This window comes from Geospiza fortis, unplaced genomic scaffold, assembly GCF_000277835.1.
Source record: "Geospiza fortis unplaced genomic scaffold, GeoFor_1.0 scaffold154, whole genome shotgun sequence".
Lineage (NCBI taxonomy): Eukaryota > Metazoa > Chordata > Aves > Passeriformes > Thraupidae > Geospiza > Geospiza fortis.
Genome location: NW_005054397.1, coordinates 1816156 through 1842695, shown reverse-complemented (window position 1 = coordinate 1842695; position 26540 = coordinate 1816156). Strand labels below are relative to the sequence as shown.

General features: G+C 38.0%; 1 protein-coding gene across 1 annotated transcript in view; it reads right to left on the bottom strand.

The window, feature by feature from the left end:
• Positions 1 to 10259, bottom strand: part of GMDS (GDP-mannose 4,6-dehydratase) — a 345832-nt gene extending 335573 nt beyond the window's left edge. Inside the window, exons 1-4 of the mRNA XM_031060977.1 lie at positions 10233 to 10259; positions 8026 to 8076; positions 3933 to 4020; positions 287 to 396 (exon numbers count right to left, since the gene is read on the bottom strand). Coding sequence (XP_030916837.1) covers positions 287 to 396; positions 3933 to 4020; positions 8026 to 8076; positions 10233 to 10259 — 276 coding nt within the window. The remainder of the gene's footprint in view (positions 1 to 286; positions 397 to 3932; positions 4021 to 8025; positions 8077 to 10232) is intronic.
• Positions 10260 to 26540: the final 16281 nt, after the last annotated feature.

Sequence of the window (26540 nt, the reverse complement as noted above, 5' to 3'; positions counted from 1 at the left end):
ACCAAAAGTTGCTTCACATGGCAGAAAAACCAGATTTTTAAACATGCAGATTTTGTTGACAATGACAATTTGACCACTCTTCTTCTGACATCTTAATATATATTGAGTAGCAAACTCATGCAGTAATTTAGCATCACAGCAAGCATGACTGTCTTTACTGAAGGCAGTATTTACCTGATGAAATTAACAGTTGTTAAAACTGCTATAAATGCTGCAGTCTAAAGTAATCAAGGTAATATACCGACACCACCACCACACATTCTCAGTGCTAGAGAATGTTACTCACCTTGACATGGCTCTGAGCTCCCAGGTTGTAAATCTCAGAGGGTTTGACTTCATTAATGATCTTCACCAGGCAGGTGCTGTCTGTGAGATCCCCATAGTGCAGCTTCATGTCTTCAGAGTTTAAGAATACAGAGTTAATACACTTTAATCTCAGAACAATAATGCATTTTCAGTCCATATCCTATTTCAGGTCAAGGTCTGAGCAAACATTTATTGGAAAAAGTCAAGGGATCACCAGCTAAACTTGGTTTTGCTTGGTTTTTTTCTCCCCTGCTTTAACCACAAAATACATTTCCACATAGGAGTAATGAACAGCATTTCAGATTCTTTCTTCAATAATCTTACTTATCTAGCAACATTTATATCAATTTGTTTAGTAGATTGCACTTAATTTTCCCAGGATGTATTAATAAGTCAGATGTCAGATTAACATGTCAGATACAGAATTCCAGTCACAAAAATAGGGAATTTTTTAGTTTGGGCTTCCAATCTTTCACTCAAAAATATTTTAATAACTTCTTAAGCATCCATCAATGGCTATCCTCTCCTTCCCAAAATGTTGCACATTTTAGTTTCTCACTGTGAGTAATTTCACAACACAACAAAAATGTGTAAGGTATCTAGTAGGTGAACATTTAGATAATGTTTCAGTACAACCTGCTATATTTGTTACTATTGTTTTTCCATTCAAAAAATATGGATGCACACAAGAAGGGAATTTAAGAGAATAATTTAACTGTCAACGAAACATGGTTTGTGATGCTGTACATCAAAACCTCAAAATTGGTTAGATACAGATGTTATTTATCCTTTCCAAACTTCAGTTTCTTTCTAATTTGTGTGTACAAAAGAACATAGGAGCATGAAATCAGTTCCTGTCAAAATTTAAAGTGTAAGTTGCAATGGTTTATCAAGTTGTCCTTCTTTTCAGACCCTGACCTGTCAAGAAGATATTGCAAAAGTGAAATTCACAAAACAGATCTTCTTTTTGCTCTTATTTAAAACAAAACTGAAAAAGCAAACAACCACACTGCTATTCAGAGCTTTCCAATAAAAAGTTGTTACTATTGATACTTAGCTGTTTATGTTTGGTTGCCATATTTATATAGATTTTTGCTTCTTGTTTATGACCTTAATTTTTTTGCTGTTGTTGTTTTGGGGTTTTTTTTTTTGTCCTGAAATACCAGGCTTATTACAAGAGATATGAATTCACAAGACATTTTTTAACTGCTGTTGAGATTTGTGAATTTTGTTATTATTAATGCCAGTTTAGGTTTTTCTTTTTCTTTTTTTAACAGTATAAAACAGCAAGGAAGTTAACAGATCACACAGTTCTCAGATGTTCAACCCCCTACATTCCCATTTAACATGTGCATGAGGTTCTTCAGGTTGATAAAGTAATTCAGCCATGGTATATTCTTGAAATTTGTTTTCACATCAACATCAGTTGAAAAGGACATGCTGAAGAGACTTCAGACCCGGCTGAAGCTGTGGCTAACAGGTAATGCTAGGCAGGAAAGAGATGCCAGAGTCTGTGCTCCTCTTCCTACACCAAAGACATGCAGTCCTGCCATGACCCCCAGGCCAGAGAGCAATTTCAGAGCTTCCCAGGGGAAGTTGGGCTGCCAGCTGGGCTGACCCAGGAAACAGGGTCACTATTATCCAGTATTACTATAAATTTAATGCTCTCAAGGAGAGTGCTTATTTTGGTCTACCATCAAGTCTTCAAAACTTCTGGTCCAAATGGCCTTTCTGGAGGAGAGTAGGGAATGAAGCTATGTTCCCTCCTCACCCATGAAAAAAGAGGGTCTTTCAAGAGTGAAAGGCTAAGCGGAAAGACTTACTAGAAATGGAGTTTATTTGGTGCACAGATTCATAAACACAGATCAAACATCAGAACCTTTGGGCTTTAGTAATATTATCCAATCTAAAAACTTCCTTAGCAAGCAAGAGCTGGAGGTCTTGCTCTAGGATGCACCTTGTCTTCCTTCCTGTGCTCCCTACTTTTTTCATACAAAGAGGTTCACTACTGTCTATGAAGAGCACCGTCTTGCAACATGCAATCGATTCCTGACAGGAAAAATACACATGGCAAAGATAAAATTAGGGTTTGCTCACATCAACCACTATTGCTTCTTTGCTTCCTACAGTACTGCCTGGAAACCCATTGTTTTCAAACAGTTTCCATGGAGCAGCCTTTCCTGAGATTCCAAATCCAATTCCTTCTCCTCCCATTCATATGGCTACATTCTTCAGTTAAAGGAAAATGAGATAAGAAGTGGGGGAAAAATTAACATCTGCTTTCTCTTTTCTTCCTTCCATCCCTTTCCTTAAATGTTTGTATATATACTTATTGTGATTTACATTGTCTTCTCAAATTACTTTTCATAACCACAAGATGGTCCTCACAATGCACAGGTTCCTGTCTGATTTCATTTTCTTCATTCTGCCTTGTGAGCCAAGAATGCAAGTCATTCACAGTTCTTACATTGTTCTTGACAGAAAAACAGGTTTCAGTATTCTTCATAAAGATATTTTTTTTCAATTCTACCTCTCTCTTAATCAGATACTTTAATGAGCAGCGTACAGCAAGTAACAACTAATCTGAGAAATACCATGTTAGAAATTAATTATGTTTTAAATAAAAATTACAAGCAAAGACCAAAGGAAATCTGTAAGTTTCATTACTCATTAAACTTGAAAAAATTAGGCTCTGTTTAACCATGGTGTGAAGCAGACTTCAGACATGATTTTTTACATAATGGAGATACTTGTTAACAATACCTGAAACTGGACAATACTATCCTGGACTATCAGGAAAGCTTTCACAACTCTACAAAATAGACACAGCATGGAGAACTGTGTGATTGTTAAAGTGCTCAATCCTTCTCCTGAACTGGAGCCATCCAACATCTGAGCTGTTTCTCATAAAGAGACCAGTGAACTTCCCTTAAGATACAACAAATTTTTTTGCCATGTGTACAGTAAAGGTAAGAATTTCAACTTTCCAGATTATCATTGATAACCGAGGATACGGCAAATTGTCAGCAAATTTCCAAGAGCAATGCCTTTCCTTCAGGTAAAAGCAGATACTCCCTTCCTTGGGTGCAGGAATTCAGAAGGTCCAAAGATTCATTCTTCTTATCATCAGTAATCACTGATCATGTCTTATTCATGCTCTCATACAGGCTGTTTCCAAACCTTCACCTCCATCAGACACCATGGAGTGCATGAGGAAACACAGGTGGAGTACTTAAGATGACTGCCTCAAAAACCCCATGTTTAACTATTCTGAAATATCAGTATTTTTACCCTTACATAGCATTTTCCAGGCCCAGTAATTTTCTAACTGCTCCTGCCAGCTATTTCTGAACCATGGCAGCATTTCTACACAACATAAAGTGCCTTCCTGGGTCCCTCTTGTATTTTCCACTTTTAAAAACTCACACACACAAGACTATCCATATTTCCTGCCACATCTGCTTCAGAGAAAAATGGTCAATTTTCTTTCTGACATAGAGCAGCAAGTTAACACTAGCAGAAGAAAATTCAATTCCTTTCCTGTTCCCAGGGATCTTTCTCCACTAAACAAACAGCCCAGACTAAATATAGCATATAACACCTGAAATATAAAAGCAAAGCCTTACTTCCTTCAATGTGAGCCTGTGGGTTCTTATAGAGATGTTCAATCCGGCCTGTATTAAAAGAACTGGACCGACGAACGATGCCATGCACCTGGGAATTGAACGAGGAAAAAGGGAAAAGTGGTAAGCATTAAGAGGAAAGAGTTCATTACCATCATTCAGAATTCTCATGTATGTGGGCCTAACCCTTTTATCAGGGAATCAGAGCTCATCTCTATTCCTAAAGATGGACAGTTATCCAATTCCCAAATATGATACTGGGAGATGAGGTCGGGTGCTGTCATATTTATTTTAGTACCATTGAGTGGTTTCCCATTCTCCCTTGACACCACTAGCAGCCCAAACATCACACACAGCACAGAAAACACACTGAATTGCCCCAGAGCACCATCTCCTACTGAGTGAGGCTTGACAACATTACTGGAGTTGGAAAAGCAATATGTGAGTGCCTAGAAAACCATTGCTCCTTGGTTGTAGAGAAGTCTTTCTGGAGGCAGAGACGGGCAAAGAAAAAGCAACAGCAGGAGATGGGGCTATGGAAAGGACAGAGTGGGCAGAGAGGAGAGGAGGGTAGAAAGAAGAGAGACAAGGTGAAAGAAGGAGCAGCAGCTGCAAGGCCCAAATATATTTTTAAAATGAGTTGTCATTCACTTTCTGGGGTGCTGGAAGAACAGCCAGAACAGTCAGTGCTGTTTTGTAGACCTCATGAGTCACTGTTCTCCAGTGGGTTGCAAGAGACACAGACAAGCCTAAGAATGAAACCCAGGCTGGGAATTTCCTTTAACCTGCTACGATAAATAAGCTAGTGAAAAAAAATGCTACACTGGTTCTGAGTAATATTAAAGAAAAGACCCTTTGTGCCTAATACATTAGAGAACTTTTTCAAACATTGACCCTGTTTCCTCCTGTCCTGTAAGACTGCCCCATGATGCCTGCTGCCAAAATTCGTGTTACCAGTTACAGAGGTTGTGCTTGCACAATTGAAATCAAGCTTAAGCATATGACTGTCCTCCACCTCTCCCTGGCTTTTATTTCTGAAAGTGATCCCTTTTGTACTTCTATGCATCCTAGATTCGGTTTGTTGAGGCCATCCCTTTACTCTCTCCCATTTGATGTCAATTTGCAAGAACAGAGAAGCAGGAACAGGCAGTGTTAAGAGTTTTTGTTTAGTCCGGAGATTTTTGTTTTACACATAACACAAGCTATGGTTATTGACAAAGAAAATGTTTTTCATTTCATCTTAAGTCCAAAAGTTAACCAAGTGAAAAAGTGCACACAACTGCAGATTAATACCAGTTTGCTGATTTAAGAATGACATTTTGGTGGCAAGATTTAAAAGAGCTCAATAACTTCATTTTTACAACTTACAGGTCAAATTTATTATGCCAATTTCCTTGCAGAAAATCACTCGTGTGTCCTGTCCCATTGCTCACAACATACCTTGTTCTACAATTCAAACTCAACTTTCCACAACTGAATAAAACATTTGCCCTTTCAGGATCAGTAAGGCACTGAGAAGTGTGCCCCCCAAAAGATATTTTCATCAAATGATGGATTTATGAAAATACATCATAAAAAACATGTAATTAAAAGTCCTATCAAAATAATTCTTCATAGATTGTGTGATATGTGTGCCTATAATTTATAGGCACATCAAGTTTACAGAGAAACACTTTCAAAAAAAGACATTTTCATAATAACTTCACTTTCACAATGACTTCACTTGCACAAATGATGCTGAAAATATTTTAAGTACTCAAACAAACTATTACTTTGCTGAATAAAATATCAGACTGCAGTTTTAATGTAACTAATTATTCTGAAGGAAGCAAACTGAGGTGCTCAACAAGAGAGCAGGTTTAGATTAATATTAGGAAAAGATTTACTCATGGAAAGGGTTGTCAAGAACTGGAACAGGCTGCCCGGACAACTGGTTGAGTCACCAGCCCTGTAGGTATTTAAGAGACAAGTAGGTCTAGCATTTAGGAAGATAGTTTAGTGGTGGACTTGGTAGCGTTGGGTTAACCATTGGACTGGATTATCTTGGAGGTCATTTCCAACATAAACTATTCTGTGATTCTTCTAGCAAGATTAAATACTTTGGCTTAAAGTTCTGATGAGAGACTTCTTGAGCATTCAATTATCTATGTCTGAATTAAGTCATGCTGAAATTCATGTTCATCTGAACGGTTGACCAATAAATCAAATCTTGCCAGCTCAAAAGCTTGATGAAAGATTGGGCTTGCAAGAGCTTTGTGTCTCCTCATGACTGTGATACAAACTTTTGACCAACGAGATGTGCTAAATGCACCCGTCCCAGGACTTCAAAAGAGTCAGTAAACAGACAAATCCAGAGAGCCTGTTACATCCAGTGACGACAAAAAAAAAAATAAAACAAACATGTGAACCCTGCTATTTTCTTTCTTTTCTTTCTTTTTTTTTCTTTTCTTTCTTTTTTTTCTTTTCTTTCTTTTTTTTCTTTCTCTCCCACTCCTTATTCTGGTATGCACATACAAGAGCAAGAAAACCTGCCAAATGCTTAATCCATGACAGCAATATTACCGTAAGAAAACTGATGAAAGGTACCTTTGTCTGCATGGGACAGAGAATTGCAAGTGAAATGCAAACTCTGTGACAGGCCAAAATGTGTGCAGACTGGTTAATCTAGTTAAGAATGTATCAGTGGATTTTTCTCAAAAGAGACAGATCTTCAAACACACTGAAATTTTTAAAAGAAAAGGAAGTTGAATGAAGCATCTCAATTAGGGAGGCAATCAGTTGTCGCATGCTTGCATTCAGTTATTTAGGAACAGAGGTTTCTAAATGGGAGCACAGGAAAGAACTCCAAAAAATTGATGGAGAGCTGAAGAACAGAAGGAAAGAGCACTATCCAACTATAGCAACCTTTGTATTGTAGAAAGGGTTATGTTTCATTTGCTGTTGTCAGTTCCCAACTTCATTGTGGACTGTGAGAGAATGTGCTTTTGCCTTCAAAGTAGCAAAAGCAACCACAATGATATCCCTCATCCCCAAATGGAATGGAGAAATAGTAAAAAATAATCAATTAACAATGCTTGAAAACCAACTTCAATAACCAAATTAATCAATAAAGCCAAAGAAAGGATGGAATAAGCAAGGCAAGATTAACCTGGTACAAAAGTACAGGAAGCACAAACTGGCTGAGAAGAGACTTTTCACTAAGCTATGAAGCAGTATTACAACAGAAGGAATAAAATTAGAAGTAATTAAAACAAGCACTAACTTTTACTAAGCCCCCCAAAAACATACTACATTGTGGGGAGATTAATTTGACCGCCCTGTCTCCTTCCTTTTTCATATATTTTAGAAGCATCTTCTATGATCAAGAAGGCAAATATTCTTACATTTATGCCCACATCAGTTCAAACCCCTCAAATCAAACCATAACAATAGCAACAACATGATTGTTGCTTTGCTGGACCAGAAGAAATGTGATTTTTGCCAGGGAAAATTATGCAGCAAGAAGGAATCAGACTCCCTTTATTTCAAGGAAAAAGAAAGCAAAAATCATTTGCTAAGCAATAATTATTAATGCAAGAGAAAATGTAGAAAGTAACTGTACCAAAGTACAACTTGTTTCAAGTTTGTTGTTTGGGTTTTGTGTTTTTTCCTTTCTGAACAGAGAAAGCAAAATGCAAGGTTTTCATTGCTGAAATACTGTCAAAAAAGAGCCTTTACTGTGGAGAGAGAGGTGGGGAAAGAGAACAAACAAGAGATTCTTATTCCTTTATGTGGTACATTGCATCATAAATTATTCCCTAATTCCTTACAGTTTTGGCTCACACAGGTCACTGCTTATCTGAGCTGGCGGGAAACATGCAAACCAGTTATACCCCGAGGAGAAGAGGGAATCCACCAGTGGACATTAGATGATAAATAGTACAATAACCTGGCATGATTACAGGCCATGCTGCACATTCCTCTCTGGAGTTTTGATTTGTTATCTAGGACTGGAGTGGAAAACATACACAGGGAAGGACAGGAGCAGAGGAAGCGGGCTGGGGCTGCAGCATCCAAACGACTCCATCGGCCTGCAGCCAGTCACCGAGTCACTCACCTCATAGCCTTTTTCCAACAGGAACTCAGCCAAGTACGATCCATCCTGGGAAGAGCAAGATATAGGAAAATGTTAGAAACACAGTGAATAGGCCTGGGAGATTTGGACTGGTTAAGATCTCAAAAGAGGGAAGAAAAAAACTTATAGTGAGTAGACTGGGTAATGAGCCTATAGTTTGATTTCTTCAGATTCATACACCGACCTAAAAATACCACAGTCTCTCTTTAGTTAATTTTAGACTATGAAGCAGTATATTTTAAGATGACTTGCTTACAAATGCTGGTTGAGAATTCCCATCTCCTGAATCTCTTCCCAAGTTCCATTATAAAGTGCCTGGGGACTATCTTTCTAAAATATCCTAACCACAGTCTTTGAATTTGAACTATTTTGGAGATAGGGAAGGAAAAACATGTAAAAAAATAGTACAAGCTTGGCATCCTCTGCAAACCAACGTGCCTCTGTAGCACCTTGTCACACTGGCGTCTCTCTTGCTCAGGCACTCCTTCTACAAGGCTTCTGAAGGCAGCAATAATTCTGCCTTGCCTGACCTACAGAGCTTTCAAAAACATCCCTAGCACACCTTATATTTAAATTACACAAGAAAAACCATTTTCAGATCTTAAATATATATCATTGAAGGCTGAGAATTTGGGAATTTGGGTCATTTAATTTCAAGGGAGCGTCATTTTTTTTCCCTCCTGCGAAATCCTTGTCAAACTTAAATTATTAAGCTCCTCAAAAGCAAATACTTTAAAACACGTGCTAGCACACATTTTCCTGAAATAAGAGGATTCTCCTAGCATGAATATTGCCAGGATTACTAAAAACAGTAAGTCATATCACCTTTATAAATATTTACACACTATCACATACCCAGCAAACTTTAGCCCTCCAAAAGAGTTCTCACTAACCAATTCAATGATTACCCATGCCTAAAGTCTGCAGCTTTCAGTCACTTCTTGAATTGCTTGTTCCTTTAATATGCAAATGTTTTCCACCAGACCCAAATGACTTGCTAGAAAAAGACCATACAGGTTTAAACTCCGTTACAAACTCTGTTATGCGGATCTGCTCTGTCATAATCATGACCAGAGACATTTAAAGGCAAAGCTAAACAGACATCTCTTCCTGATCATCCCTTAAAAACATGTTGCTCCAGAGAAAAACCTTTCTTTTACCTCATATTAAATGATTTTTTTTTTTTTTTGCCACATAGAAAGCCTAAGAACAATAACACGCTAAAGTAAGAAATTTTAGATGCACTAGGAGGCTCTACAGGAGTAGGACTGACAAGGGAAATTGCTTACTGCATTGATGGCAAAATCCTAGGTATGCAAAATGGCACAGTACAGTGCACAAGGGGCACATTGCTCTATGTTTAAAAGTGCAGCATTAGAAAAGGAATTACTTCATGATACAAATGCTTCATAAAGTCTCATACAGTCTAAAAGGCCTTGAAACCAAGAAAGTTTCAGCTTTCACCTTCCTTGCACTACATGTACATGTGTGTGCACAGATCTTCACAGGACTAGAGCCCTGTAATAGCAGTCTATGACACCAGCTAATCAGGAAAATAACAAACTACATGGGCCATGGCTTCACTGGAAGAATATGTACATCAAATGATAAGAACAAGGCCCTACTGAAAGGAGAAAGTCAAAGAATATTTAATGGAAAATCTGGAAAAACGTGGGCGCAAAGGGGGAGATGACAGCTACCTTTAATGCTTTTGTCATCTTTTAATTAGCAATTCCTCCAGGATTTAGCAGAGACGGTAAAACTTCCAAGCTCTCCTTCGTTGCTCAGTCCACTACAACATAAAATTATAAATAAATTTTAAAAAGGAGGTGAAAGTGGGGGACCCAGAGAGTGCAAAGGAGGGGAAAAAGAAAGGCTGTGATTACTTAGGAAGTTGATGGGAAACAGACTTAACTAGGATTGAACCCTGTCAATAAGGTCTTGTTCTTCTCACCCAGGCCATTGCTCAAAGTTTCCAGTCACCCTGGAACATTTTGAACCAGCAGTGGCACTTGCTTCCTCTGCGCTTCCTTTCCAGGTCTATCAAGTGATAGGGCAGGGCTTTACAATGAGTGGGAAACAGGCAGCAAGTGTGAAAGCTCCTGCTTTCTGGCTCTGGCACAGCACAGCTGATTCAGTGTCTGGTAATCGCACGGAGCGCAGATCCGCGCTGTCCCGCGCTGCGATACCGTATCGCACACGGCCCCGGGGGTCATGGCTCCCTTCCTTCTCTTTTCAGTACAGCAGCCTGCCAGTGGGAATGGCAATCACAACAGCCATCAAAGCCTCAAAGAGTTTGCAGCTGGTAAGGACAGCACAGTTTCCATCTTCTCCTAATGAGGTCAGGGAGTAAATAATAGTAAATAAGCTTTATAAAGTGATTTAAACCTTTAGCCTTAGGAGACACATATATTACACCTATAAATTCTATTATCAAAGCTATTGATTTAAATTTATACCACAAAGTCTTCAAGATACAGGAATCCCTGAACCAGAAAAGGGGTATTAATAGAACTAGGTGTTAAATTATTATATAATATAGGTGCTATTATATTTAATTTGAGAGCTTAGTTTTGCTAATGTAAAGTACCCAGCTAATGATATTCAGTTTACAACAAATCAACAAAATATCAGAAGACAGAAGCGGATCTCTGTCTGTGGACAAACAGTTTTGGAACAAAATTCCTACAGGCTGCCTTTAAGTAGTATTATAATGAGGCCTGGCTCCGTACAGATATGTCAGATCAGACTGAACAATAAAAACAGTTTAACAAGACTGACTAAATAAACCACCTCAGCTAAAACAGTTCCTCATCAGCACACTCTGGCACCTCAGACTTGAATTTCTGTGCTGTCTTCAGCCAAATACTAGTTTGAAAGTTCACACAAAGAATGATACTTCAGCTGGCTTCCAAGTCACAACAGCAGGTTTCCAACTGCAGCTGCCTTACAACATGTCTGTAAAATTCCCAGACAAAAGAAAACAGCCATATAAACTAGCATGAGACAACTTTAGGATGCAATATTTTATATTTAATACAGTAGTTAATGTCAAAAACTTCAATAAGCTTTGACACACTATCAAAGAAAAACTTCCAACATGGTGAAGAAATTGAGACAAACAAGTTAGACAGTGCTTTGCCAAAATCGTCTAGAATAAAAACAGTATCAAGTTTGACTTGATCCATGAGCAAATAACAGGATAATTTATACAGAAAACTGAAAACAAGTGTAACTCAATAGCCTGTTTAGCAATCCAACCTCCTTTATTTTGCACTGTTTTACACAGTCAAGTTCCATTTGCCATGAACTCATTTGGGACTTATATTGACACATCCAGGGAAGGCTGTAGAAGCACCCTGACATGCAAGCCATCTCCATCCTCTTTCTTTGATTTGGCCAGCTCCAACACCCTTCCACAGAGCTCTTGGATTCAAGAATTAGATAATGCCTAAATGCCTGAGCATTCTTAATCCAGAGGACTCCCTCTTCCCACAGCTCCTCTGCTAACAAAGAGGAGTGGAAGTACTAGGTGGATGAAGTAACAAGGGAAAAGAGGTCAAGGGAAAAAGATCATGAGGAGGAGGAGGTATAGAGTTCTTTTATTACTACTCCTAGAGTTCCAGGACAAGTATATGGAGTGCTTTTTCAAAAGGAGGGAAAAAGAATTAAAGACCTAACATAAATGATGTAAGTGTATTATGACCGTACCATTGAGGAGAAAGGGCTCTCAGTTGCAGGGGAGAAGTATAAACATTTGAAAAGAAACACCCCACAGTGCATCAAGTATTCAGAATTCATTACACCTCTGAAAAAAATGTGTAATGGTTTTCCACATACCACAGAAGAGATCAAAGGTGCTTATACTTATAAAATTCAAAACTGATGGAGGCTAGTGCCATGCCCTTAGGAATAACTACAAAGGTGAGTGTGTGGAAGTTCAAACTAAATGTCAATTATCAAGGCCATTCTTAGAAGTTCTCAATTCCTTTTGAGCTACAAACTACAGTTGTGCTCTGCTGAAATTAAATTTTGGCAGGTTCAATTAATCTGTTTGGGGGGAAGTGCATGGAAAAAAGAGGCACACTTTCATCCATAGGACACAGGTTTTACTTCCTAAAAGCATCTTTCTGCAACAACACAAGCAACAGTGCAGAGTAACCATTTTCATTTAGCCTTGGTGGAATGAATAATCCATCTCCCCATGAAAATCTACAGAAGCAGGGCCACTGGTGGCCTTGCACAATAAATTGTTGGTTCACCAACTTTTAAACTTTTGCACAGCTAGAAGCTAATGCTATTTCAGAGACTTATTGAACTGGAGTATGGTGACAGATCCTTTGGGGCAGGAGATACACACCAGTCTAAAGCAACATCCAACTGATTTTAATAGCAGTTTGTAACAACTATTCATTTGTTCATGGCACTCTAGAGCAGTCTTCCTTAAAAACAAAAAATCCATGAGAGCAATAAAGTGAAAAGGTTTTTTTTTTTTTGAAAAATGCATACTTCTAATAATTTCCAGTGATTTACAAAGGAAATCAGTAATTTTTTGCAGATACTATAAAAAGAACAGTGCTACACTTTGTCTCAAATCTTCAAGGTGATAATCGAGGTAAAGCATTGAAGCATTCATAAAAAATTCCTCATACTGAAAACAGGAAGAACTATGAACTCTGAAGTATTTAACTGATTTATTAAAGCTGCCACCCTCTAAATGCAGTACTTATTTTGCTATTTTGATTTGTATTCTGGCCAAGTAAGAATACAAAAACAAGCGTCCTTTTGTTCCTGCTGTCACAAGAAAAAGTGAAAAGGCAGTAAATGTAAAAAAAATTATCTTTGTTTTAAAAGATTGTCCAATTAATCAAAGGTTTTTGTAATTCATTAACTGCAGTGCAACAAAATAAAATTAAGCAGAAGGAAAAGTTAGCAACAAGGAAAGCATTTTACTTACACTACTCTTTTCTTTTCCAATTAAGTTTTGTTTAAAGGCAAAAGAAAAGCGAAGTTGCTTTGGAAAAATGAATCACTGTGTTATTTCCTAGTCTGAGCTCCATCTGACCTCACACACTATTCCACTGGTAAAGTATTAAGTTATATTAAGAGCTGCAACTGCAGTTACAGAAAAGATCAACATACTCTTCCTTTCTCCCTCCCTCCAATTGTCTATATCTAAAACATTATTCACATCACCAATATTTATAGCTATTCCACTGTGACCGTCAACACAGACCCCTCATTTAAAGAGCAAGCCTTGCACCACTCTAAGGCTGAAATAAACAGAATAAACCTCTGCAATTCAAGTTTGCTCCATACCAACCAGTTTGGCTTAACTTAAGCCAACAACAGTAAGGTATGTCAGCTAAAAGGTGCTGATTTTTTTAAGTGTTGGTTTTTAAATACATAAAACCTTTAGTCTAAATGAATATGATATTCTACAATAATCAAACAGCTATCACACAGATCTCCCTCCAAAATCTCAGCTTGGGAAAAACAAATTGCACCAACAAACCGAGTATATAAGTTTTTTTCCTGATTGCAGGAACCTGTGGCACATAGCGTGTTATGTCCAAGCACACCACAAATTTGGCAGTGATGACAGTCAGGTGCTTGAAAGCTTTTTAGAAAAAAACCTAAAAATCATGCCCCTAAACATTCAGGCATCAAGATACCCAAAATAACTGCTTGCTCTCAGACCTATCCAAAGAACTATTACTAAAAAGAGGAGTAGTCTCAGTAGAGAGCCTTCTAAAGCTTATAAAAGTTATGAGCCACAAAACCTTAGCTTTTTCTTCAACTGTGAATGTCTAGTATTGTATACTAATCTATTGGTACACTAATATAAACCAAACCAGTTAGGAACTCTGAATTTGAAAGAAAACTGGCTATACTTCTCTGCCTCACTAGTGAAAGCACAGGGATTAGAAGATTGTGTCTATAAACACGGGAATGCAAATCATATGGGAAACACTCCAGATGAAAATAAAGATTTCTATGTATGTAATGGGAAACCCGCAATAGTTTTAAAAGCCACAAGATTATTGTTTTGCCCTTCCCTATTTCCTCCTGCTCTCAGAAAGGTACTGGTATCAGATGGTCTTTCACCTTTCCAAAAGAGCAAGAGTAGCTCCAATCAGCAGCAGCTATGAGCTTTTTGGACCTGCTTCATCCTTGAGTGCCCAGACTAAACCAACAGCCCCATTAAGTGACTCACAGTGACTCAGGGGGAAACCCCTCAATATGCAACAAATGCAAACTCACCCCAAACACTACCCAGTGGAAACCCAAACACAAAAAACCTAAGGCAGAGGGCAAAGAAAGCAGGAAACCCAGGACTAAGCTGCAGGCTATGCCCCCAAAAGAATAACTTTGACATCAAAATTTCAAAATTCATAATTGTCAAGTAAAAAATCCGTAAAGCCCTGAAATTTTGGGTTCAGAAGGAATTGTGTCTTTTATATTTAAAGGAAATGAGTAATTCTCTGAAGTGACACCAGGAGGAAAAATATGATATCTTGGCATGCCACCTTTAGCATCCTACAGTGGAAAACCAATAACAGCAGCAGTAACATGGCTATCACTGAAATTTGGAGAGGCCACCTGAACTTATGACCACAGCTCAACACACATCCTACCAGAAATATTGGACTCATCTCACTCCTAGAGAAAGCCACATTTTCTTCCTTTCTTCCTTCCTTTCTATCCTTTCTGCAGCAGCCGAGGTTAAAGCTGCTCTCAGCACTGCAGCACCAGCCTCTCAGGCTGATGGCTCAAGCAGGCTTTATCCACTCCTACTCACCTCCTGAGTTTTTTACCTTAAGTTTAGCCTAAGATGTTTCCTAACAGAGTGCAAGGTCAGTTATTTGAGACAAAACAAAATAAACACCTCACTTGCTCTCTTGTTTGCATGAGATCAAAGCCTAATAAAAGAGAAGTAAATGAGTGTAGATCAGGAAATAGATTTTTAATTCATTCTTCTGTACTCAGCTTTACAGATGGATACTGTAATTTTGTCTGAAATGTAGTTTATTTACAGGAAAACACAAAACAAGAAATCATATCCCAGTTGCAGGAGAGGAGCAGTGCACAGTAACCCAACTCTTATTTTCTTAAAGTTTGCATAGTGGGAAATTTGAAAATCCAGTCAGGAAGGCCTGTTTGTTATAACTTCAACAGCTCTCAGGCTTGCAATATTTGCTTGGGTGGAAGAAAAGTGCTGATCCTGCAGTGATATGATCTGCAAATCATGGGAGCAAATACTCTGTTTCTGGACATTTCAAGTTCTGGGAGTAAACAGCTTGCCTTACAACGGGTCATAAGTCTCTTTGGTATTGCCTCTCCCAGTCTGCATGGTCTGAGCCCAGTTTTTTTACTGTGCTGGTATCTTCTGAATAAATAAATTTTTTCAGTAACTCTGCTTATTTATGCAATTCTCACCTTTTCATTACAAAATTTCCAAACTTCCCAATTTTCAGCAGAGGTCTTTAAAAGATGGACTCTAATACTTTTCAGAGTTGTGGATCTCTCTGCCAAGAGATCAGACAGCCTAATTGTGGTCTTCAACACCCTGAGCTCTGGGCAGCTCAGATGTCTCTTTACACCAGTAAGGGATAAAATAAGAACCAAAAGAGCCCAAAGAGCAATCACAGAAATAAACTTCCTAATAGTTCTGCAATGGGATAGAAAAGGGAAAATGTTATTGAAATTTCAAAACAAACAAGGAGAACTCTACAGAAATACCAAAGCTAGATTCTGGTGAAAAGCATAAATATTTGGACAAAAATGTAACATATTCATTTACTGTCTTTACTTAACTATTTGCAACACCTTTTGTTCAGGAGAAATGGAAGAAACAGTAACAGGGGAGAAATTTAGCAGGAGAGCTCTTAAGAGTTGTTCCCCAGAGTTTACTGTACCCACGTGCACTTCTTCCTCACAAAAGGAATGTTATGCATTTTGAGTCCTCCCTACAGAAATCCATGCTTTAGTTTATTGGAAAAAAAAAAGGCAAAAAATTAAAATGGTAAGACTCTTAAGACAACAAGTTCTTCTTGTGCTGTCCAAAACATTGTTCTACCAAAAAAATAAATGTAGAAAAACAATTAGGAAGTCAAAGACACATGGTCTACAAAGATTTGAATACTTTTTTTTTCCAAAGGTAACACTTGCCAGAATTCCATGTTTCGCAAAATCTTTTTATTATGCCAAGGAGCAGTTTCATATTTGTTGGATATTTTTAAGCAAGAGTAAATATGCTTCTAAGGTTTTGGGCTTTTTACAGTTTAGGATTTACCTGGGTTTTGGGGTTTTATTTAATACACTGTGCATGTTCTATCCTACAACTGCAAATAAACATTAACTCTGTAGTAAAACATCCTTGAATGAGCAGAAGTATTTATTCAGACAGTGCCTGCCTTCCTCTCTAAGCAAAGACAACTCTTAGTGAAGATGCTTAACTGTGTAAAAGCTGCACTCATGTTCAAAACACTGAAATATAAATTGACTGAAATTAGACATTAGACTCAATACCTCTGTTCCACACGGCTGCTCTTGCTAATCAAGGGCTCTGATGCCACATGGACTGAGCTTCCTGGTGGCAAGAAGCCAAGCAGGATAAGGATTATCTGGGCGATAGCAAAAGGATGCAGTGTTTTTTCAGAGAAGGTTGCAGAAGGTCGTCCTTATATTTACAGATACCATACAATGCCTTGTGTACCCAACTTCACAGCTTTCCCTTGTCAGCTTCAAAAGGGGGAAAAAAACCCACCCAGTTTCATTAATTGGCAAGGTTCTTGTCTAAGGGAACTAGAAAAGCAAAGTGAGCAATCGCATTTGCTTATCCCATCTGTCAGGAGCAGGATTTGGAATAGACAACTACCATGAAACCACCAGCAAAATACCAATTCCTTCAATTTATACAGTATTAAAAATCACCTGCAGACTGAGTTAGCAAAAATCCTTTGCATCATCTTCAAGTGCAGTAACCAAAAGAATTCTTTCATCAAGGTAGTTTTCAGGAACAGCTTCCTAATTAAGGTAAGGACAGAGCAAGATCAAGGTAAAGCAGCTCTTTAAATAAATTTCCACATTTTAAACAATAGTTCAAATATTTCACATCAGTCTTCTTCCAATGAATTATGCAGTTTTGGACAGATCTCTGAAAACAGAAAAACTATTTAAAACTTTCATTAAGAAGCTTTCAACAAGCATCAAAACAGATTCTTTTCAAGACCTCAACACAAACAAGCTTCTTTCATTTACTATTGCACAAAAACCTAGTTAAATTTAACTGTCTTTGCAGACTGTGGAGAAGTGGAGTACATGGGACACATTTAATCATTTTTGTCTGTATTCATAGTGATTTCCTCTAATCTCAAGGTTTCTTTGCAGTTCATTTGAATGGCTTTGCACCCTAGGAACTACAGGAAATTCTATGGAAACCTCCCTGTCTCACTAACTTTGTAAACTGCTCCATTACATTTACTCCTACCAAAAGCCAAACACCACAGGATCACAGTGTTACTTCTTTGAAATTCATAAATTCTTTAATTGCCAAGGGACATAAGGGTACGCTTTAACTGAACAAACACAGCAGGTTTTGCAAAAAAGGCCAACGTGAAGAAAATAGTATCTACTTTTTTATTACACCCTCACAACCACTTAAAAATGGCAACACCTTATCTTTTTAAGAAACACTTAAAATTTCCATACCAGGCACAGTACAGAACTCTTGATTTTGCTAAAAATGGAATGTAAACATGATATCAAAGTGTAAGGAGGCCTCATTTTCAGAAACACAGGGACCCAAAACAGCCCATTTCTTTGAAGAATACACTAGGAGAAGATGATCAGATGTATATACATAATCATTTTCCTATCATTAAGTACACAGGTCCTCCTTTTAATGCTGTTAAGAATTGCAGACCAACACCACCATATAGCTATTTAGAATGGTCTTCAGGTTTCATATTTGCACCTACCACCTGGCTTTTGCCTGAGCTGGGGCAACACCTCCATTAAATAAGGACAACAAATAGCACCTGATACCATATGAATCTTCTTACATGCTCATCACTGAATCATTACAATATGCCTCAAGTCAACAGAAAAAGAAGCTTCCATACTGGATTACATCATACATACATTTGAGCAGTGCTTAAGGAGTTCTGTATCACCACATCAAGTAAGCTACTCTGCATCAAACCATCTGTCTTGTCCCTCTGCCTCACTCCAAGAGAAGGGGCATCATCTATTTCCCTCACATTCTTCCCCTTAAGAGTTGTCTGCTATTTAGAAAGCTTGAAGAGGCATCACGACAGGACTCCTGCTACTTGATTTTACAACTTGTGCCCTGATCAAACTATACAGTACAAAGTACCCTCTAAATGAGCATCCTTACTCACCAGCAGCTGAATGCATTTATTTGGTGCATCAGAAAATACACTGAACAAGGCCTCAAAAGTATGACTGAATGCTTTTGTGCTAGTGAACATGTTGGCAAGCAGTAGATGCATACAACCAAACAGCTTAACTACTCTATCCTCACAGAAAGCTGACCAGATGACATGGCACCAGGAGGCACCTTGGAGGAAGCTATGTGACTTACTGCCATCCGCAAAGTCTACAACAAAGTGCTTTGAGATAATGGCAAACCCACCCCCTTCCTGCATGGTCTAAGGCATCACAGCACATCCCTTCTCTCCCTGTCTCCCAGAGGTCAGTTGTGCTGGCTGGCACATAGCACCATGTCCCATTCACCCAGAGCTGTGATCAATGCAGTAGAAATCTGTGTCATCTGCTCTCTAGAGACCATCCATGGGCACAGGCACTTGTCCAGCCACACACACATTGCTCTCATGGCAGAGAAGTTTCCTGCCAAGTTTTCTTCCAAAGAAAAACTGTGGCTTCATGTTTTCACATCTTGTTTGTCAATACTGCTTTGTTTCTCCAAGAACCTGGCAAACCAATGGGCTCAAAGGATGCTTGCTGGTGCAAAGCTGCTCCTTTTAGCAGGATACCTGCTCATTGTAATTCAAACATTCCACGTGTATCTGGATGATCTGTGAGGGAAACAAACTTTTCTAGATATTCTAGAAAGTTTGTTTGTATCTAAACCATACAACAGTTCTAGATACATGTAGAGAACATTCCATTTTTTCCCCCCTGGATATTTGTTTTACTCGAGACAAAGGTTTACATGAAGGAATGTTCAACTTCAAAGAAAACACTTCAGAGTTTTCTCACGTACTTCTGTAGAACAATCTCAACCTGGCATTCAGCCATCAAGTGACTAAAGTTTGCATCAGAAGGTGAATAGCAGGGGTCCCAGGGAGGGAGTGGATAGAGAGGTGCTCATCCTACTGAAGTGTAACAAAAATTTCTCCAAAATTTCTGGGATGAGACCAGCAAAGATTGAGCTTGTTACCCTCCAGGTGGCATGCAGGAAAGGCAAAATTCTCAGTTGTAGTGAAAGTTGCTGCGTGGATCTACTCAGATAATGAACGCTATGTCTTCCCACAACTCTTTTCAAAACTGTTTCCCCAAAGATGCAGGTGCCAGATACCTATTTAACTATTTTTAATTAATTTCATACTACAAGAATGCCAAGCTTTTCTTTTCCTCTCCATGCACCCATGCTAACATATATATGGTACATTGAAGATGACCATATCTCATCAAGTAAAGAGTATTTTATGCCATCTTGCAAAAAACAGTCCTCTTAGTATTTTTTTTTTAGGTAAAAGCTTACCACCAGCTCTTGAACAGCATCTGGAATCATTTGAGTGCAAACATTTCAGCTGTGAACCCAAATACCTTTCAGACCTATGACAATTCAGTTTTCCTTTAAGGACGCATGGAAATAAGTCTGTGATCCCACTGGATCACCCCATGCCCTAAATGGCTTAATTGTTCTATGCTTCACTGCTGTAGAATCACAATGATTGTATAGTATCATGCTGCTTCCTTCCTCCTTTTGGGGAAGCTAGTAATTTGTAAACACTCACTTCAATTATATTTAACTTTTCACATCAAACTGGGAGAAGTTCACCAGGTTGAAGCTCCATGATCCTGATGACATTCTGTAGAAGGTGGCCAGGAATACAGGGACTGGCTGTCCCAGATGTCCACAGGAAAAACAAACAGAACACCTGTGTTTTATGCACTCTATTTTACAATCTTCTCCATCTCCATGTATCTGTGCTTTCCTAAAGTCACAGAAGTTAATAACAAGGTTAAGATCATCTCTATAAGGCAGTTCTTTACTTTGCCTATGTTTATTCATAGCTTGAGGAAAATCCTAATAAAAATGCATCCTGCAATACAACCAGCTTGACTAGTACTGTAAGACACTGAAAGAAATTGTCTGTCCTTCCCTATAATACACAGCAAGGCTAAATAAAACAAACTGATCTTGTTGATGCCATGCAGTTAAAGCGCAAATTTCAAAGTAGATTCCACAAGTGTTGCATCATTCTCCTGTAAAGGACTAAAACTCTAAAAATGCCATGTAACAAGAGGTAGAGGTTTAGTTGCATTGTTCCTCCTAGTCTAAAGCATGCAAAGAACAGTCCTTTGGGGCCTTGACTTTTGCCTCTGGCATAATTTTTGTTTGATCTCACCCAATCCACTTGAACTTGGTTTGAAGCCTTTTTTGCCAAAGCATAAGATGAATGATTATGCATAATGTTGCTTATAAAACACTATAGCAACATATCCAAACAGTCCTGAAAACAAATATCAGGCATGAAAACTGACTAAAACACAGATATAAGCACAAGTCCCAGCAGAAATTCTTCGGCAAACTTACCCTCTTGTGAGAAGGAGGAAAATTGGAAAGGTTTTATAACTGCAGAAATATTGATAAATGGAACATTCAAATATGGTTTTACAGAACAAGAATGAACATACTGATGTTAAGATTACTGGAAACCGTGTGGTGGCTGCACCAACACATTCTGAATTGAAAAGGTTTGCTGAAATGCATAAGAAAAGCTTGATGGAAAAATGGAGACTCTATTAAGGCAACATCAACATCTATCAGATCCACTGACCATGGATCATTCAGTTAACTGATCACTGACATTGACATTGTTTTGTGGAACCATTTTCAACCAGTTCATCATTTTAATGTATGACTTTTTACTGATATCAATAACACTTTACAGAGAGAGATGGAAACAAAGACAGACCTTTGGGGTAACCAGCTCAGGGAACAGTACTATAGTAGCTGAAAGGCTCAGAAAGAAACCTTCAGTTTCCCTGTCAGCAATCATCAAGTACATTGTGGAACAGCTGGCAAGACATTCTATTGCATCTCATCACTTCTTTTTCTGGCCCTCTCCCTTATAAAATTATTTCCTCTTGATATCACCAGGCACACAATAACGAGGCTAAAAATTTAAGCTTGCAGTCTAAAGCAATCTTCCCCGCTTCTTTTCTCCATCTGGAGGTCAAGCCAGTAAAGGAATATTGCAACATTTTCAGAGAGTTTTCATCATTATTTCTTAAGAAAAGAAAGTTCTTTTTAACTCTCATTTGAGCAACTTTCCCATGAATTGAGAATACTTAAAAAAACAAGGCAGCTAGAATTTATATATCTCTGTAGCTATATATATTATGGTGAACTACATTTCTTATGCCAGTAAAAATAAATTTGTTAAGGATCTTGCTTATCACACATAGAAAGACTGCAAGTTATGAGTAAAAGGTGACAAGCAACAGAGAGAAATACAAGTATGCCAAACACCGAACAGGAATATCTTATTCTTAGAATTGTTCTAATTCTTCAAGCTTCAGAGTGTCATATTTTGTGTGGACAGAAAGAGTGGGGAAATACTTCATAGTGGATCATCATGGGTATAAAGGTTATGGTATCCACTATTCAGTTTAATTTTACTTCACACATATTGCACAAAAGGAAGGGGAACTGTGCTTTGTTTTTTTAAAGCATACAAAAAGGCTTTTATCCCCAAACTTCATGAACAGCTATGAACTACACAGTATAATACAATATAATGACTACAAATACAATCCTTCAGGCTGAAGAAAAGTAATTTTTTAATGCTCACCAGCAATAATAGCTATCATAAGGACAGTACTAAGTACTTCCTCAGAAACACTTCAGTTCAGCATAATTAATATGTGTGTTTCCCCTTCTAGTGAAGGAAATGCAATCCTTCAGATTAGAGGAAGCCTTAAGACTTAGTCACAGGAGGTTAAGAGTCCAAGCAAAAAAAAATCCTTTCATATAAAGTAATCAAGTCTTTCCTTCGTATTTCAAAGTATAATGTGATGCTAGCATAACATTGAATCCTTCTGTACCATGGTAAGTCAGATTACTTATAGAGACAAAAAGGATCACCTCTGAAATAACCCAGAATTAAAATATCATCACCCCAAGTGCACAGCCTTGGTTATCGTGGCCATCACCAAGATTCAGGGATGGAACCACAGAGCATTGCACAGTTTAACAGGTCCGCAGCAGGGACTGCAAGTATCCTCCTGCGAAGCTTTCACCAAGACACCTGAAGTCATTAGTCTGTTTTAAAACTTGAATAGACTTGACAAAAATTATCTCTTACAGTCACCATGGAGACTAAGAAAGATTTAAGAACCAATGTCAGACCACAGACACCCTAAAACACTTTCCAGATAACCCACTGCATTAAAAAACAGGTGTTATCATTTTAAAGATGCATATGAAGGCAACATTATTCCATTATGAAAGCAAGGAAACTTTCTCCAAAACTCCAATTTAACTCGACATCTTCATATTGTTCTACAGTTAATTCTCATCTTTATACTCAGGATTAATTGAATAATTCACCAACATGATGATTCATCTACAGGTAGTCATTCAGCTTCTTTTTCTTAACCTCACCTGAAGAGCATTTCTATGGTTGTTTGGGGGGTGTTAGTTTGCTTTGGTTTTTTGGTGTTTGTAATTTTTTTTAAGCTTCTTTCCTTAACCAGTGGTAGACTGCAGGCTGGAAGAGGTACCACTAGACCATGAGAAACAGCCATTTTTCATCAATGTGTCCCTAGAACAGAAAATGTTTGGCTGCAGCATGATGTGACACTTTTGGTTTTGGCTCAATATAACAATCTTTCAGTCACTGTTTGAAATTACAGAGAAACAACTAGCAGGTCAAAGTTCAGCGGTAAATTAACACTCACTTTAATAAAAAATAACTTTAAAATAATTACATCAGCTAAGCCACTCTCTTGTAGACATCTTCTCACACCTGCAAATATAAAATACACAACAGATGTCGAAGAAACCAGACTAACTCCCTCCTCCCTCACCACAAGTGAAATACTGAGATTCTACAGGAGAACTTACACACTGTCACTTTGCTGTAAACTAATTACACTCGTATCTTTTCTAAATATTTTTTTCTGCTAGCATGTATATACATATAAAGAAATCAAACTTGCACAAAAAGCAGGTCTGAAAATGTTCATATGGTTTTGCTTCAATTACAGTACGGAACAGGAAAACTAGGGAAGCAAAGGAGCTGTAACCTGGTGCAAAATCTTTTCACTAACTTGACAATCAGTCAAGGAAATAAATATACTTTACTGTTTCCAAAGAGAACTGGACTTCCACAGTGTGTAGCTGACAGTAATTAAAAGCTGGGTGGATGTCTTGAGCTACAAACCAGTGAAAAGGAACCCACAGCTCCTTCTGGATGTTCCTGGCAAACAACTCATCAGCATTTAAAAGAAAGCCTTTTGTTACCTCAATTCCTACAGAAGACTGAGGGACTTGTCAACCTACCTGAACCCAGCCTGACAGCTGAGACTGGTCTCCGACAGTAAACAGGTTTGGAATTTTGTTGCACAGGTTTTGTTTGCTTTTTTTAATTAAGAAAACCCTATGCAATACCATTGGCTTTTCTATTAAAATACCACACTGAGGACAATCCTTACTTCATAAAAATGAGGTGCTGGTGGAGTATGTCAGCACACAAAAAAAAAAACATTCTTGTTATTACTGTACAATTTTATCGTGTTATTATTGTATTGTATTGAATTGCACTGAGTACTTTAGGGGTTTTTGTTGCTAGCCCTAAACAAAGTCAAACAAGATTCTGTAGGATTTAAATCACAAAGGGAAAGGGTGAGTCAAAAACTGCACACATTACTGTCACTGACATTTGTTAGAGGAACGTGCTTACAGAAGTTCCTTCAAGTCTCAAAATCTTCAAATCTAAGACTTCAGGAATATAAATTCTAAAGAAAACAAGTAATGTGTAAAAGACAGACAAATGCTGACAGGCTCTAAGGCACTAGTATCTTCCTTTTCTTTGCAAGCCCTTATCATTTTGCATGTCAGGGTTCTCTGGTTTCAAACACCAGCCTCTTAAACCAACAGGTAAATCACAAGTAACCTCTGACATTTTCAACTTCTACTCCCCAATGTTTGGTTCAAAACAAGTCTGCATAGTACAGAAGAACGCAGCATCAGTTTGAAATAATTAATTCCAAAATAATCATCCTAACTGAGAAAATGAATCAAGCAGATACCAAATCCACTTCCAGCTACTCCTTTTTAACCCAAAGGTACCAGAAGTATCTGAACAACTTCTTGTTTTCCCTAGAAGAGGGGGACGGCAATGAAGCAGGAGACCTCCACATTTCACTTCTAACCCTGTTCCCCAAGCTAGAAGCTTCAGTAGAGATCTCTGTTCACTTTCACAGGCAGCAATGGCAGGAGTGGTTTACTCAGGGTCAGCATCTCCCTGACCAGCCCATCACAGGCACTCTAGTCACAAAACCAGCAGCCACTTTAATCCCACAGAACTTTCAGGCTTTGGAAAGGCAAAAAGCAGCAGCAGGATGGAGGAGGTCTCATCTATAGACTTCAGATAGCATCATTAGACACTTCTGTATTTGGGCACTTAATTTCCAAGGAAAAGTTACAATGATAATGGCATTTAATCTCACTGTAAATAAGACTAAAGGTTAACATGCAGAAGCTGCCAAGCGTACCATCTCTTGGCAACAACAGTTGGAAATCTGCAAGCTAGGGATGCCAGGTCTTGTTATTTTTCTCCTTTTTTTTAGCATTCAATTTAGATTACTGCTTAGAATCACCAAAGTACAGCATCCTCTTTCACAACCTGTAAGAAAATTTACAATTCTTTCAACCATTTGCACTATCATCTTTAGAATACAGTCTGCATCCAGTATAGACATCAACTAAACCTCAACTTTTAATGATTTTCCTAGGCATATGTTCTAAAAGGTTTATCTGTTAGGCAAGGGTTGCTTTATTTATGCCGTGTTTGAAAAAATAATGATTGATTTGATTTAGCCACACACCAGTGCAGCATGCATAATGCTCTGATGAAGCAGCACTCCTGGGATATAAAACAAGTCCTCCTGAAGGAATTTATTATAATTTACCAACCTGCTCCTGGCCATTAAGAGTAGTCTATTGAACAAGATTTTGGGCTGTTGCATTAATTTAGCTAACACAAACACACCAGGCCAGCCTATAAAGGAGATTCAGCTTCCACCCCAGAGGAAGTGGATCCCTCACTATTTTTCCTTCAGGCCTCCCCAAAATACCAGGGTTCACATACTTGAGCTGCTCACACAATCCAAATTTCTTTCTCCATATTGTTCTTCCCTTCCCTTCAGACAAAGCTTGTTATGTCTTATAATACTAATGTTGAGAAAAGCTAATTGGCATAATTATTTATTAACCCTTAGCAATTAATAGTATCTGTTTAACTCCAAGAAAGATACTGTATAATTTTAGGCCTGCTGCCATGCAAAAGGTTTCACAAAACTGGTTGGGATTTTGCCCCCTTCTTCTGAACTTGCTTCACAGCCAGCTTCAAAGCTTTTTTATCAGAGCAAAACTTTCAGCACTTTTTAAGTTACTGAAATAAGCTGAGCTATCCTGTGAAGAAGGCAAAATGAGAACCATTTTCTTCCAATGAGTTTACTATTGCACCACTTGAGAACATAAGCTTGCAAATCACTTCCACTTGGCTAATCCTAAATATTCTAACTATTCTATGAATGGTATACAGTGGATGTCCCCACTGGAATTGGAATAAAAAGAGAGGAGAAAAAAAAGTACAGCTCACATAGTAGCCATTGTTTGAATGTCAAAAGTGGAAGTCAGCACTGGCATAACTCAATCTGCTAAACTACTAGTTTATCTTGATGAAATTTAGTTAAACCATCAGACTGCTTTGAAAGGGTGTGCGAAGAATATTAAAAACAAAAATATTCAGCAGCAGCTTCCAGAAAATAGCTTCCAGAAGACTAAATTCTGATTGTAGACACAGCTTTAGATGGAAATTTAAATGCAGCTATGTCTTGCAAGGCCAAAAAAACACAGTTAGTTAGGAAACTTAAGTCTTACTAAAGAAACATACATACCAAATTAATTTTTTTTTATCTCTACATAAAAGAACATGTTTGACAAATAAAGGGATTGTTTCTGAAACTACTGATCTCACATTTTGACAAAA